This window comes from Balearica regulorum, chromosome 1, assembly GCF_011004875.1.
Source record: "Balearica regulorum gibbericeps isolate bBalReg1 chromosome 1, bBalReg1.pri, whole genome shotgun sequence".
Classification (NCBI taxonomy): Eukaryota; Metazoa; Chordata; class Aves; order Gruiformes; family Gruidae; genus Balearica; species Balearica regulorum.
Window position 1 is genome coordinate 15,308,026 of NC_046184.1, and position 16,774 is coordinate 15,324,799.

The 16,774-nt window shown below is 37.4% G+C and overlaps 1 protein-coding gene across 8 annotated transcripts in view; it reads right to left on the reverse strand.

The window, feature by feature from the left end:
- Positions 1 to 16,774, reverse strand: part of ATXN7L1 (ataxin 7 like 1) — a 119,662-nt gene that overhangs the window by 15,325 nt on the left and 87,563 nt on the right. For all 8 annotated transcript variants that reach the window (XM_075741663.1, XM_075741689.1, XM_075741682.1 and 5 more), the window contains 5 exons: positions 12,076 to 12,359; positions 6,478 to 6,560; positions 5,373 to 5,629; positions 2,938 to 3,130; positions 375 to 496 (listed from right to left, as the gene is read on the reverse strand). In XM_075741663.1, coding sequence (XP_075597778.1) covers positions 375 to 496; positions 2,938 to 3,130; positions 5,373 to 5,629; positions 6,478 to 6,560; positions 12,076 to 12,359 — 939 coding nt within the window. The remainder of the gene's footprint in view (positions 1 to 374; positions 497 to 2,937; positions 3,131 to 5,372; positions 5,630 to 6,477; positions 6,561 to 12,075; positions 12,360 to 16,774) is intronic.

Here is a 16,774-nt window from a genome sequence, read left to right on the forward strand (position 1 = left end):
CGTGATACAGGTATAAAAATCTAGGCAAAAATCTAACCTGTTATAAAATGGTATGATATCAAAACATAGCTCCAAACCCAGAAAACACTGAGCTTTAATGCGTTTAAGTAATGTTACCAGGACTACTGAATTACTCCTCCCCAGATTCAGAGGGACTAAAAAAAAGACCTAAATGTGGCAGAAATTTACATCAGAATAGATTGTTCTGTTGTGCTGCATGTTCCTTGACAGAGAAGAGAAAATTTGTACTCCTATTACGGCTATAACTTAATACAGAGGAAGCTTTACAAACACTTCCCATGAAGTGTTTAATTTAGAAGTTTTACAGAATTAAAAATGTTAAACTATCCACCAAGTGTAAAAATTCCACTTACTTCCACATCTGTGAGTTCAAGTGTTTTTCCACCATGGAGTTTAGTGCGAATCGAAAATGGTCCCATCTTCTGTCAAAGACATAGTACCCTCTTCCCATTAAGCGACTGCCGTATGAACAAAACTGAAAGAAAAGATATTTTAATGTTGTTTATAAAAAGTTATAAAAATTATAAAATAATTATCATTTATAGATCAAGGACCATGTTTGTAATTTGTATCATGCATATAAAACACCTTTAAAAAGGTGTTTTTCCACTATCTGCAGCATAAAGCCTTTTTGCATGATATATGAAATATGCACATAATTTTTCAGCTTAGTGTAAAGTATACTTCATACTTCACTAACAATTCCATTTACTATCAGGTACCTATGTCTGACGCAAAAAGAATATACATGCTGAGGTACTGTTAAGGAAACAATTCTGGCTACTAATACTCTTACTACTTTGGAAAGACAGTTACAATGTTCTGTGCAAGCTCATAATCGTGTAACAAGATTAAAAATATAACCAAAGAGGAAAAAGGTGCAATGGGAGCATCTTTAGTATCTATTTAATAAAGAAACAAATCAGTGACATTTCAGTAAAAAAATACATTATTGTCCATGGCACCTGCGCTACAACAGATATCGGATACACTCTTCACAGTGTATGAAAATCATCTAGAGGTATAGTAAATGTTTCGAGAATTCTGCAGAGCTCAGGAGTATTTGCACCACTTCCTCTGGAGAACTTCCTGCAAAGTCCTACTACACTGAAATGGTATGACCAGGAATCTACCCTTTCTTCAGTCCATTCTTACTGATCTCATATTACTCAGAGAACTGCTGCAATACCTATTTGTGGGAGAGAAACCTGTTATAAATCATCTTCAGAAAACAAGACAACTCTTGACCACGCAGGGACCAAGTCACACAAATTCTGGCTGAGAGCAGAAGCTACTGATGCAAAGCATCCGTTTAAGTACTTTTCAGCTTAATGGACAGCTAGTGGTGACTGTAACTTTATCTTAAATTTGTTTCATGACAAGGTTAAACAGGTTAATTAAAACCACCACCTAGGCTGATAAACTAGCCTCACCTCCCAGTAGTACAGATCAGTTTCCACTAAAAGGTAGTTTAAGAAGCTCCTGCCTTGTCCCCGTCTGTTACTACCACTTAGCTGGGAGGGGGACTAAGTAAGAAAAATAGTCCACTTCAATGTGAAATTTAGCAAGTTAGTGTGAACCATGCTGAAGGCCATTTACACCATCTTTCCTGACTTCACACTGATACGGACTAAGAACAGTTGCACTATCAGGAACTGCTTCAGTTGAGATGCTAAGATTTCAAAGAACAGATGAGTGAGACGGGTTTGCCTTGCAACAGAACTAGGATCCTAAAACCAAATGGCTAGTGACAGCCATGCCTCACTGATGATGCCTATACAAGAACTGGCTGCACTTAAATTATTTTTTCAATTGTGTAGACACACATGCAGTGAGCTTTTACTTTTTAATTCATAAAGCAGCCGCCAGCAAAAATGATGTAGAATACAAGAGTACCAAGGAAGCAGCACGTTACTGCATATCATAGTATTATATGGTCTGTAATTCTTATTTTCTGTGTAAGAACCAAATACAGAACTTCCTCTGACAGTCATTTTATGTTCAGCTCATACTTTTTCCTGATGTCTGACAGTACCAAGTTCTCCTTTGCTCTAGGGAACATAGACAATGCTACAGTTATCACAGCGTTCATTTTATTCTGCATAACACATGTAAAACACGAAAGTCAAGTCTTCATTAATTTTATTCCTTGGCTCAATTTTGATGTGAACCAACTGCTTAGAAGTTCAAGAGTTCTTCCATTCCTTCTTGGTTTGTACAGTACAAACAAATTCACACTGCAGAGATAATGCCACAATGCAGCTCTTACTACTTACAATGGAATTTCTCACTAACACGGGAGAAAGACAAAAACAGCTGCCAGAGAAACACGTACTTAAGCCACCACCAGAGCAGATGGGCTATACCGTGCTCTAGACTTTCCATTTTTAGATGAATAAAGCAATAGCTTCTACGTCCACATACACTCATATACATGATATTTAATTACTGCTTCAAACCAAACTGCAAAAATCAACAAAGCACTGTAATAGCCCTTTGCTGCCTTATGATTTTCAGAACTATAATCAGTTGCAAGGTAGTTTTGTAAGAACTATGATAACAACCAGATTATCTGTTCATGTCACGTTTAAAACAATGCAACTTTTCTCAGTTTAGCAGAATTATGCATGAATTGCAGTCTATTGAGAGGAAAATCTAAAACTAGAACTTCTGATTTTCTGCTGCTCATCCTGTCCTGCAACCTAGCAATGTTTGTCACATGCACTGACCAGTCTTCTCCTCCTACCTTATCCCATCCACATCATTTTTTGTCAAATGTATTTGTTCTTTTTGGAATACAGTTTTCAGAATGTAAGGTCCTCCTTCCTTACATTTTTTAACTAAATCACTTCTGTTTTTCTCCCCTCTCTAATTACATAAGAATAATGGCAAGGCACACCAGAGACAGACACATACCCCAAGAGGTCTGGGATGGTGTCCAGAAAAATGACAGTCCAATTTCTCAGATTCTTCAGCTCCATCCGCTTCACCTTCATCACTGGACAGTCTGCTCGTTAAATCTCCTCCCATGGAAGGCAGTGGCAGTTCTGGTACATACCCACTATGGTTTGAAGAACTGTTGCTGTTTATGCTATTTGCAGATGACGGTCTAGAAGGAGAATATACATTTAAATCATCAGTGTTCAAAGGCTCTGCAAACTTACCTGCCAGAGTCAAGTGTCAAAGTAAATTATACCAGAAATGATCATATAAAGAAGGACAGTAAGATACAGAATAGCTGCCATTTGATCTTGTCAGAAATATATCACGGGTTATCAACAAGTTAATGTCAGCAGAAGCACCTTTGTATTGCCTGAGATTTTAAATTTGCCATGAGGTTGAGTTTAAGATCTTGAGAGGCAAAGTATATAAAAAATGCAAACAAAAATCAGACATGTATAATCTTCTCACATAGCACCATTACTCTGCTACTTGATTGATCCCAAGGGTCCAGTTATGAAATTTTATTTCACACCAAAATACTAGTGAAATTAGTGTACTAAATATAAGAGAGTGTTTAGCTGACACCCTCTACAGCTAGATTAACAAGTGAAGTCACTGGGAGGACCTCTTACAGCATGTAGGTTTTCTTTACCTGTGTCTAAAATCCAGTAAAGCAAAGTGGGAATGGCTTGCCTTTCAAAAAAGTAGCTTGGAAACAAATCCCATTAGAAGCGGGGTTGAAAAGGATACTCAATTACAGTCTGTACAGCCAAGTATGTATGTGGACCTCTGAGGTTGGAGGAGACGTCCGCATTGAGCCAAATCTGAAGAAGATCATCTTCAATATCATGAATTGATGCTATCAGGACACAGCAGTCACTAAGACTGGGGACAGGTGCCCTCTTCTGAACTGAGCAGGGATTGCTCAACAATGCCTGTCAGCTAGAAATAACTGCTGCAGCTGCTGTTGCAAGGGATAGATTGCGTGAGTGCTCAGCCTGCAGGAAAAGTCAGCAGGTTAAGCCAAGTCACCTGCAGAGAAACCAGCAAGCTTTGCCTCAGCAGTGCAGGGAGCACTCACATAACCTCTTCCCAGCAGCAGAGCAGCAGGCTTGCTGACTCCCAGCAGAGAGGTAGTGAGGCTTTCCGCCGTCACGGCTGCTTGCAAAAACAGACAGGATGACAGAACAGAGGCACTGCAGCAGAAACAGAAGTGTAAATTGTAACAACACAACGTATGACTGCTAAAATCTGCCTCCTCATGAACCACTACCTTTGCAATTTCTTCAGCTGACTCTCACTGAATTGCATTCCAGTTTTGTTTCTTTGACTGTAACACCTACGAAAACCAATGTCTGCCTGTCCCTCTGTGCTCCTCTCTATGTAAGGACTGTGTAAGGTCACTCCTTCTACAATAATTATGCAGACTTCTCACCACTTTATTTACAGGTATTCTTTCATTGTCCTTTCACTCCAACTCTGGAAGACCCACCTCTGCCACTGTATGAATAAAATTTCATTATGGCTTGATGAACACGCAGAGAACATTGGAAATGGTTGTCTCTGTAAGACTTGAGATAGCAAATACAACAAATATCTCTTTGAAATAGGGACTATCATAGTACGAAAGCCCTACAATGGGTGCCCAATCTTGATCTCAAATATGAAACAAAATAAATATGAACAAACCCAACTAGTTTAGCTCTATCTACTCCAGCCAAAACTAGTAACAAAAAACCCAACCCAGCCAACAAAACAAAACATATGGGAAGTTTACCAGAGGATAAGTAGAATTCAGTAGATCCAATATATCATACTAGTTTTTCTAAAGAGATGTCTTTAGAAGTTTGCATTGTTTTTCTGAAGACTGTTTTTGTCCTTTACAAGAAAAATCTTCAAAATGAGGAAAGACATGCCATGAACAGTTTCAAATTAATAGTTTTAAGAACTACCCGCTTACATTGCCATTTACACTAAATTACAGCCTTTTTTACAAGGCACTCCATTAATGTAATTGGTGAAGTATCTGCAGAGAAAAATGCTACATAAATGTGCAGAATGTCACCACCAGTACTTACCTGATTCATGCAAATAGGCTTTTATTCCCAAAAGTGTCAGAATGACTCAAGTGTAAACTTTCCTAATTATTACTGACCATTTTAGCAAAAAAATGGCGTTATTCTGGCATTCCAATCAGAGGATGGACACAACTCCTCCCCAGTCAGACCACAGGCTACCACAGACAGATTTAGGTTAATATAAACGTAGTCTATCTTCTACTACTAAGAGAAACTCTCATATTAACATGTTTTATCATGCAATAGCCTAAAGAAATACCAAATGCTTATAAAATAAGATGTATGAAAGACTACAACATTTCTTACGTTCCACACTGGAGAACCGCTTACCTTGGAAGTACAGAATTTGGTGGTCTAGATTTTGCAGGAGATGTTACTTTAGATTCTTGCCCAGAGTTCACTGAAGGTCCTGACAGAGAGTCTTGTGCTGGTGTGGGCTGGCTCTGATAGCTTTCCCTTGCAGATGGTGGATGCTCTTTGTCTTTTGCAACTTCTTTTTCCCTGGATCGAGCTTTGTGTTCAGCTAGAAGGATGTCAAACTGTTTTTTACGGCCTGGAACTGCTCGTCGATGATTAAGTGAATGAGTCTAAAAATAGGGTGGTTAAAAAGCATTTGTGTGTGCATGACATTGTTTATGAGTCCTCTATACTTCTGATACACCACAACTCTAAAAGATAAAATCTACTTCAAACAACTTTATCCACAGTTATGGAAATAAAGCTGTTATTCCACATTATCTTTGATAATTTATGAAGTCGTTCTTAAGAAATGTCAACATCAAGGCTAAAATTACTTTTTGCAACATTTGTCATATAATAGAGTCTATTGACTTACCTTTTCCAAAACAGAAAATATAAATCAAATAATTTTAAAATATTATGAAGTAATATCTTTGTAGCTCTTAACTTACAATGAAAAATTTATTTCATTGGCTTGAAAAATGTGAATACAGTTTAAAGCAAATTTAACTGATCATCTCTACTGACAAGCAGCACGTACATATACAAATGTTCATTATAAATGTCTTACATTGCTGCTACTTTTTGACATTAAACTTATTCCTATCATAAGGGCAGCCTCCAAGTAATTTATCATACAAAAATCATGTTGATTTTTTACTAAAAATTGACAACACTGTTGCACACATGAACCAAAAAAGGAGCATTTAAAGTAACACTTGTGCTTCTACATGAAACGTTGATGCTTTTTGCATAACAAAATAACAAGAAAAAAAATCTTTTTAGAAATATCAGTGGAATAATGCAGATGCTCTGATTCAAAGAAACAGAATTACTCAAAAGAATTACCTGAAGACAGCGTCTGAATACCATACCCATTGTCTGTAAGACAGGAGCAGGTATGACCTCTCAAACTACTGTGGTAGGATTTAAACTATAACAAAGCATCTGATATTTTATCTTCTAAGAAAAATACCTTGCAGGTGAGCGATCTTGTGCAAGGTTTCTTTGTTTCAGGATCCAGTACTCCACAGTGTTTATTTGGGTCAAATTCTCTTTCTGTTTGATAGGGGATGGTGGGGAGAAAAAGGAGAGAAAAAGATTATTACAGACATTTTAGCCAGAGTAGTTGTAATTTTTGCTTGATGGCACTTAATTCAACCAGGCTCAACCTGAACCACTGTTCCCAACCCCAGCACCTCATAATAGCATGATGTGTATCACTCACAGTTGTGCATTTTTTTTGCCCTTACATTTTTCTAACTATTTACAGCTGGATTTCAATCACAGACTTTATAGAAGTAAGTTTGCTTACAGAGCTGTGCTCAACAGAGAGGCCCGAACACAGGACCAAGCCAAATACCCGTGAGTTCAATTCCCTCTCTAACACTGGCTGCCTCTGAGGCCATGAAATACAGCGTTTGCAGATCTAGCTTCTGAGTTTGGCTAAGACACACACAGACTAAATATCACAAGTGCTTTGAACAACATTTTTTTGACGTACTCAGAAACTCTGAAAAACAACCTGTGGTGTCTCAAAAGTAAATGCAAAATTACTAGTGGCTTTTTAAAACAAAATTTTTCTAAATCTGTCCCCTAAATCTGTGTAAAAATAACACGTATGTTAGTTCTTATTTCCCTAAGTGAAGGGAGGCATGGAGTTTAAATTTTGCAGAGATTATGAAAAAAAGGCGTTTACACAAGTTTTACTCAGGATTAATGTTAAAAGTGTATTAATATTTAATATGCTGTATTTGCATATTTATTTTCATTAATATTTTAGTATTTATATACATCTCCTTTAGGTTATGTTAATATAATTCTAGGGTTTGTACTATGGAGCTGTAACAAAACTACGGACATAGATTTCTTAGTTTATGCCACCAAAAAAATCTACCATTATCTTTACACCCTTTGACATCTTATGTTTTAACTGGCAGACTGGTTTGCTTTTGTTTGATAATGGAATATAAACTATTTGCCAAAGTCTATTTTAACTATACAGTGGTGTTACATTCAGATATAATAAACATCCTGTACTCAAATATAACATTTAATCTGAGGATCTAAAAATTCTTTATAAACAAACAAATCAGAGCTAAGATGAAGACAGCAATTCACAGCTATGTTACAATGTTATGACAGCCTCACAGCAAGTAGAACAGCTGGAAAAAGAAATATGAGGACAAGTTGCCTATGTTAGACAACAATTGTCATCCAGATATCACAACTACTAGCAGTTTTACGTATTCTGCTAGATGGACTTAAAAATGCTAAAGTAAACATGGTAATGTTATCGACCTATTAGCAGAGACATACCAAAAAGTGAGCTTGGAAAAAAGAGTTGGCACTATTTTTTTGGGGAAATCTGCAAAGGGACTGAAATCTGTCACGAGTAGTTGTAGTTTCTGTAGCCTTTAGAGCACAACAGAAACAGAAAAGTAGCTGTGTATGACTGAATATAATCAACATTTCTTTCTACTTAATGGATGAAAATGCATGTTCATGAACTAAAGGAGTTAATTACTCCTGGTTTTTGAGTGTATGGTGTTCCTATCAGTTTCCTGAATCACCTGCCTAAAAACCTTCAACATAAATTAAAAAACAAACTAAATAGACTATATGGACTTATAAACATGCCTTCAAATGAAAAATCCTGAGGGTAATCATAAGGCTGTGGAATGTGTTCTGAAAGTCACCAAGCAAGGACTATTTTGGACCAACAGGGAAACATACTTCAAAAATCAGAAGTGCTCCCTTTGGAAGCATCCTGATTGCTACTTGTCAGTAAGAGTGTTCCAACCAAGCAAGACTTGCAGGACTGATTACAGTAAAGCCAGTTTTTCAGAAACCACATAGAGGTGAAATCAACAGAATGAATTATAGTCAGAAAAAGTGGAAGCCTCCGCCATCTACCGAACAACAAGACAACATGCTTTCCCTGAGAAACAGAAAATACTAGACAAACAGGAAACCACTTCTCCTGGCTGAAGCGTGCGTGGTTGTTCCAGAGGAGTCATGAACATCTAACTGCCAGCTACAGATGTGGCTGATTTGGGCAACACAGTAAATGAAGATTATCATCATCTTATCAATAACAAAATGCAGCTTCTGACTACCTCTGTATTAGGAAAGGTGTAGCATGAGAAGCCCTAGATAGACTCCTGTGCACAGGCACAGCTTGAGAAAGCTGTTTCTTCAGAATGGATTCCACTTCTTCATGTACGGTGGACAGAGTAAAAAGCATTCATTATAACCTCACCAAACCAGCAGGTCGAGGGAGGTGATTCCGCCCCTCTACTCCACTCTGGTGAGACCCCACCTGGAGTAACCTGGAGTACTGCATCCAGCTCTGGGGGCCCCAATGCAAGAGAGACATGGAGCTGTTGGAGCGAGTCCAGAGGAGGGCCATGAAGCTGATCAGAGGGCTGGAGCACCCCTCCTATGAAGACAGGCTGAGAGAGTTGGGATTGTTCAGCCTGGAGAAAAGAAGGCTCCGGGGAGATCTAATTGCAGCCTTCCAGTACCTGAAGGGGCCTACAGGACAGATGGTGAGGGACTGTTTATCAGGGAGTGTAGTGGCAGGACAAGGGGTAATGGGTTTAAGCTGAAGGAGGGTCGATTTAGATTAGAAGTTAGAAAGAAATTCTTTACTGTGAGGGTGGTGAGGCACTGGAACAGGTTGCCCAGAGAGGTTGTGGATGGCCCCTCCCTGGAAGTGTTCAAGGCCAGGTTGGATGAGGCTTTGGGCAACATGGTCTAGTGGAGGGTGTCCCTGCCCATGGCAGGGGGGTGGAACTAGATGACCTTTGAGGTCTCTTCCAACCCAAATCATTCTATGATTCTGTGCAAGAAGAGGAAGGGTCAGACCTGAATTGTCTCAAACTCCTGTTTGCAGCCCAACAGATATTCTTGGTGTAAACTGGCCATCTGCATTCTTTAACTTCACTCCAAAGAGAAAAAGACTAAGGAAGATTTAAAAAAAATAATTTTTTTTTGTTTTGCAGTTTGCTACTAGGGAACACTGATCCACTCATGCTGGGCAGCTACAGATTGTCTTTTGTGGTTCCGCGAGCTGTTTCCTCTCTCTCACCAACAACAGCACTCCTGAAAAGAGGGCAGGTTCATTCATCACCCAAACAACGACCAGCTCTCAGCAAAGAAAAAAACCAACAAAAACTTCAGCCACAGTCAGGGAAATGGTATGACAGAGAGTGGAGGTTGCTAAAAAGGAAAGAAAACAGATGTAAACTGGCCAGCTCTATTAAAGAGCTTCAAAAATTAACAGCTGTACAGTTCCACAGCAGCAGACTGAGGGAAACCTAACTCCCCTAGCCACCCTCTCATTCTTTTAATGTTAAATGAATGGCATTTATGGGATATCTAAAATAATAATCTCGTTGACCTTCCAAGATCTTTTTCTCAGCCTTTGCAGTTCTGTGTAATAACGGAGAGGAATCCATCACAAGTGACACAGAATCTACAGGCAATTAATCTACAGTGCTCTCAGGACTTCTATTTGCATCATCACTAAATTACTGTGTTGCTGCATCAACATGTGAGGTATCACAAGCAAAACTTAACAGATTCTAAATCTGATAATGACAGAGGAGCTTTAAAAAAAGTATCAATTCTGTGGATTTGTTAACCATATAAAAATAAACTAATGCCTATCGGAGCGCTCTAACTGTCCTGTGCAGAATCCCAGCCTATTTGAAACTTTCCATCAGTGAAATGTTCCCTAGCCTAGAAGACAGAGCAAGTGACAGCTTAGAGACAGAACAGTGATGGAGTCATCTCCACAGAAAAAGCAAGCAAGTTGAAGGAAGGCCCTACAGAAATGATTCTCCTTTATGAATGCATTTCAGCAAGCACTTGTACAAAAAAAAAAAAAGGTATGAGTATCACCTACAGCCCTGCGGTGGTATGTGCTGACATGAGCAAAACAAGTATCTCAAAAAGTATCCGTTTCAATTGCCCAAGTAGGAATTCAGAATTGACTACCGAAATCGAGCATCTAAACCACTAAAGGAAATAATGGTTTAAAAGAAACCAATATTTTAAATTAACTGCAAAATTTATAGAGTTTTTATTAGAACAACAAATGGAATCTTAGCAAGTGAAATGTAAGGTTTAAAAGCCTAACCAGCTACCTTCTCTTAGTATTTTTTCATTTTGTGGAATGCTATCATGAACAACGGTTCTGTTTTCTTAGATGCTACCTTTAACTAGTTAAGAAAGCAATCAGTGTACTGAATCCTTTAAGGCAGTGGCATTGTTCCATACCCCACACAGCCCTAGCAAACACCTCGCACTGGTCTGGAATCAAGCCAAGGTAGCAGTACCATAGGCTAACTGCCAGATTGAGAAAATGAAAAAAATAAACCTGATACTCAGTCAAAAAAATAGGGCACACTCATTAACTGTAACTGAAATTATTTATCTTGTACAACTTACACTTGGTTCATAACCAGTCCACATTTAGACATCATGTGAACTAACTTTCTGCCAAACTGACGATCTAATGTGGCTCATGCTGCCATTAGCAAAATTAGCCTTTCAGTACACACAAGAAGTTCCTGCCCAAATCACAAAGTACTGCCAGCTGAATAGACCCTGCACAGATTCTGAAGGCATAAACTTGAGTCAGTTACTTTTGTTTAAAAAAAAAAAAAAATCCCTCAAAACACTTTGTTTCCTTTCATTCAGAACAAAAATATGTTTTCAAGCTTTAAGGCGCAAATTCTCTGCTCGCTGCCCAACACCTGGCATGGGCCACCTCCGGGGAACTTCATGGAAAATAATTCTTCCTCTCAATGAATGGCAACCTTGCTAACTGCCCTTCCACAGTGAGGCGCTCTGTGCTTTGGTGGTGGATTTGCACAGGGACCTACAGCCTCCATACTGCCCTGCCTAAGGCCACCCAGGGCATTGCCACGTGTGATGCCACTTCCTTAACCCTACTTTCCTGTCTTCCTGAGAAAGATCGAGATCCCCATGCCACAAACATCTTCACTCATGTGAATCACAGGGAGAGAGGAGTGGAGGGGAATTACAGCTTTTAAGACTTGCCCAGCATTTCCTAGATCTTCTTAAGAGTTTTCTAGTATTTAAAACCAAGAAAGAAAATTCTTGACTTGGCAGATAACGCAATTAGCTTAAACCTTAACTGTTCAACTTGATCATGACTACAGTATAGTCACCCAACCAAGGCGTATTTTCTTTTATTGTAAACAGACTCGACTTACATAATGGCTTGAGGAAGCCTTCTGCCTTTCTGTTTTAATGAATTTACTTCCTTTATATCTAGCCTGTTGACCAGTTGAGAAATGCATTAAACACTCTAATTTCAAGCTAAACAGAACGTGTACTTTGAAAATACTTTACACATGCTAAGAGTGTGAAAGCTTTCTTTTTCATATATGCAAACTGACATCTTACAGCAAAGAAAAAAAATAATCAAACCAAAACCAGGCTACAGCATTTCATTAGTACATTATTTTATTTCTGAGCTATAGAAATATTAATGAAGAAAGATGGTCTAGCTCAAAAGGTGAACTACAACATCACTCACCTGAAAGTCTTTTGTAAGGCTTGTTACTGCTTTTAGTGCCATTTTGGTGTTTCTTGTCTATTGATGGAGCTATAATTCCTTTGCCGTTCAGAATCTTTTCTGGTGATGGCGGCACTGACTTGGATGTCAAACCAGATTTAACCAAAGTTGGAGCAGGTATGGTGGATGAAGAGGCTGAGGAGGAGCTGATGGTGGTAGTGGTTGCAGAATTCATTTTAACATTGGCACCATCTGCCTTCACTAGGTTAGGAATTTTCTCTAGACTGACTACTGGAACAGGAACACTGCAAAACCAAAGAAAAATCTTCAAGTTGTATTTTCTATACCAAAGATTGACAGTTACTTAATCCCCTTCCACAGATATAAAAATTTTGATGCAAGTGACACAGTGTCTTCAGACCAGACTAAAATGAAATACTTACTACCATTATTGACTATTTTTGTTCAACCAAATGGTTACAAAATCAGGCGCTTATAAAGCCTGGCTATATAGAGAATTTTGAAAATCAATCTTCATAATTTTTTAAGATCCTCCCCTACTATTCATATACAAAGTAAGTCTTTGGTACCAAGCAAAACATACCCCCTCAAATAAATGGTCTCATGCCTTTAACACAAGCACATATCAGATATGTGTATGCTGTACTAAACTCACCATGACAACAAAGTAGTTTGCTAACAACATTAGTATTTTTAAACAAACGCAAAAATAATTAATTTGCTCAGAAGTGTCTGAATGACATACAAGTTCTGGAAACAAAGAGAAAAGAGATTTTAAGCACAGAAATCTCAACAGCAGTCCCTTTAAAAATATTACAATCCTTGACAAATTGAGCATTATTAAAATGCATTTTTAATAAAATCTTGTGAACTTAAAAATAAAAATTCCCAATATAATTATTAGCTTAGCCAGTCCTTTTCAGAATAAAGTTTGCAGTAACTAACTTCTCCTAACTTAACTACCACACAGCATATTTGTGACACCAACAAATGTTACCTTCTCAATTTGGCAGCAAAAAAGATTAAAACGAGTAATTTTCAATTCCAACGTTATTTTCACATTTCCGTCTCCCATATGCATGAGGAAATATCCAACAACGGTAGCTCTTTTTACCTACCCAAAACCTCAAAAATTGGATGTCTTGAGACTACCAATTAATATATAATATACAAATGACATACCCTTCCTTACTGAAACAAACCCAGAGAGAATAATACTAATTTAAAACCCTAAATTCTCAGAGCTTTAAGCACAGGTTTCATTGGAGGCCGGAAATGAAAACATCCTACTTATGCAGTTCTTTCCATAGACTGCCTAAGAGTTGCTTTTGCTACATAATTGACTATCTGCCTTGCAAGCAAATTCACACGTGGATCATGCAAAAATGACATTTTTCACTTTGAGCACACAAAAGAAACACAAGTTTTCTTAAATACAAATGCAATGGTGATGTTTAAAAGGTAAAACAAATTCCTCATCAGAAACATGAGAGTCTCCTTAACAGTATTCCTATCTTTTCCTTTCTGAACTGCACAGACCTAAACTAACCTCCCTAATTTTAATCCCCAGCATAAAGGCGACAGTCAAGGAGCTGCCCTGCACAGAAAAAAATTCTTAAAACTCAGAGATGCTTTAATCTATTATTATCTTAAAGTTTTAACTTGATGTACAAGCTTAAAGGTAAAATGAAACATAAATGAGTGCGAAATTACTCCTTAGCAAACTGTACTCAAAGAACAATCTGCTTCTTGCACATCACTGCAGTAATTTTGCATGGCAGTGCAGAGCTTCTACATGTACGTTACTCAGGTGATGCCCGTTCAACACACAACTGCTGGTAAACGAGTACATATTCTGAAGTATGCTGGCATGTTGCAGTTCAGGTAAGCAGAGGTTCTTGCCAGCGATCACACTGTTGTCAGTGTTCCAGTGTCCCAACCTTTGCCTGTCCACACATCACTGTACGGTTTGGGGCCTCCCCCCATTCACAACTCTCACATAATTTCAAACCTTTTGTGTCTGAAAAATGGCACCTTCCCTGCATTCTTCCTACAGAAGGAACAGTTAGCAGGTGTGGAGTTTCTACAATCAGAGAGAGATGACTGAGATGGCATTCCCATGGGACGCCCTTCGGAACCATCGGAAGCAAGGTCCAAAATAACTCAAGTCTCGGCCTTCCTGGGCTACTACAAAACCTCTGTTTCTCTGTAGCTGCTGAAGATGATAAGCAGAAAGTGCAGCATGAGTGGCTGGAATGGGCTCTCCCATACTGGAAAGTTGTTAATCTCTGTTCTAAGGGTATTTCAACATAGAAAAATGTACAAACCTTGATGTAAACAATATGTATATAAAACTAAAAAGATTGAGATACCAAGACATATTCGGGAGCTGGAATTAAATTACATGAAACTTCCATACTCTACGATACCATAAATATAGCAGTCAGCTAGTCAGAATACAGATCTGACTGCAGTAAAATGTGGAGCACTGGCCAGTAACTAAGCAAAAAAAATTGACTCACAAAACCAGAATTGCATTAAGTATTTCAATGACAATGCAAACATGGAGCTATGAAAGAGAGGATTTGATCCGCTGTCTACTTTTTTAAACTGCTCTGAACGTGTTAAATGACAGACACAAATTATAACATCCCAGAGTAAGAATTAATTTTTTTTTTTTGCTTTTAAACAGATGGCAACTACATTTTCTGAAAACATGAGAATTTTTTTACTCTAGATCAAGCATTTTTACTATATAAAAATGATGTAAAAACATATGAACAAATCTTCATGCCCAGTTTCTAATATCTACCTTAATTCAAAGTACTGATACAAAGTGAAGGAAGGGGTCAAGTGTATTATCTGGTCTAGTAGTAAATCACAGTTAATATGAAAAAAGTTTCTCAGTTTTGCAGTGCTCAGAACCTCAAATCCTAGGGCACATACTGCTGGATCACTGTGATAACGAACACAGCCCAGGGGAGGGAACGTTTTTGCTTGGTTTTGTTACAGATCAACAAGTCAACCTTCATTATGCATTTAACTGCAATGTAGAAGAAAAAAGAAAAATACTCCAGTATTTGAAGACACACATTCTGTAGAGCTCCTGGCAGTCTACAGTAAATCAGTAAATTATTTGGGATTTTAGAAGCTACAAATGATAACTCATCTTTTTTTTTTTTTTTTTTTTTTAAATGTGAGTGGGTACTGCATTCAACATTAAGGAACTCTAGTTTCATCTTAGCATAACACATAAAGATGAATCGATAACCAAACAGCAAATTGGAAGCTGCACAGGACCAGTGACCATGGTCAACTACTAAGGACTAAAAAGGTAAATAAATCACAAATGCTTACATTTATATTTGATGGTTAAAGAGAGTTCTTTTCCCAAACTGAGGTTTTTTGAGTGAAAATTGAGGATTTCTTTACAAAGCTTGTTAGAAAAATAAAAAATAAGTCCTTCGTCTTTCTTACTATATTTTAAAAAGAATTTTTGAATGAAGAGCCTGTTTAGATTTCTTAAAGACAACTGCTGAAAGGGACAATTAGAAAAGCAACATACAAAAAAAACCGTAAAAACTGAGGAAAGGCACACGACAGTCAGTAAAAATGAGAAAAATCAGAGTATAGATGATTGCCAAAGATAGGTGAGAAAAATCTGCATTCAGTAAAGACAGGTTTACCCTTTTTTTTTTTTTTTTTACAAAATAAATTCTAATAATAGCAGTATCTACCTAAAGGACAGTAAAATAGTTATTAGCGATATAAAAATGACAGAAATGTTCAGTATTTCTTTTATACAAAGAAGGAAGTACGATAACGCTCTCTCCAATCAGATAAGAATGTTTTTTTATTCTCTCAGTAAGTGTAAAGTGCCAGCTGAAAAAATAATTTTTTTTTTTTTTTTTAAAACATAAACAAATCTGGATAACATGGTCATGAGTTCCAAAAGAGTTGGAGAGATGTTTGGTCTCAGCATATTAATTTCTAATTGAATCTTGGAATATTTGGCAAATTAGAGAAGCTAGTTTTCAGCCACACTGAAAACTCAAACCAGAGTGTCTTGGAAGAAATAATGGAAAAACTAATAAAAATAAACTGATAGACAATTAGTTCATATGGTTGTTCTGAAAATCAGATCTTGGCAAGGAAAATTGGTTTACTTTTTGATGAGGTTACCAGTTAAGCTGACAAAGATAACTGTGAAAATGTTCTGACTTTCGAAAGGCATTATAAAACACAAATAAAAAGAGTTTAAAATCAAATGTTAAGCAACATAAAATTAAAAACCAGTCATTCAGAGATTTATTATTCAATAAGGGTGCTTGCTAGGGGCACTTTTTAGCTACCATTACCAAGTCTGACATGACTGAAAACTTCATGGTCTTTAGAAATAAATATAAGATAACTAGTGATAACATTTGCTGATGGAATCAGGATCAAGGGGAACTAAATAATGAAGAGCAAAAGGCAGTTACAAAAAGCAGCATGGAATGTTTAGTAAAGTTCATTACTTCAAAAAGATATTTTAATACAAGTGAATGCAAAGTTACACATGAAATAACAAGTTATTCAGTCTACAATGAAATAAGGGAAAAAAACGTACTGCAAAATAGTGTCAAAATATTTAGAGGCTACAGTGGATAAGCAATATGAGCTTTTATTGTATTGTTATGCTTATATTAAAAAGGGATAT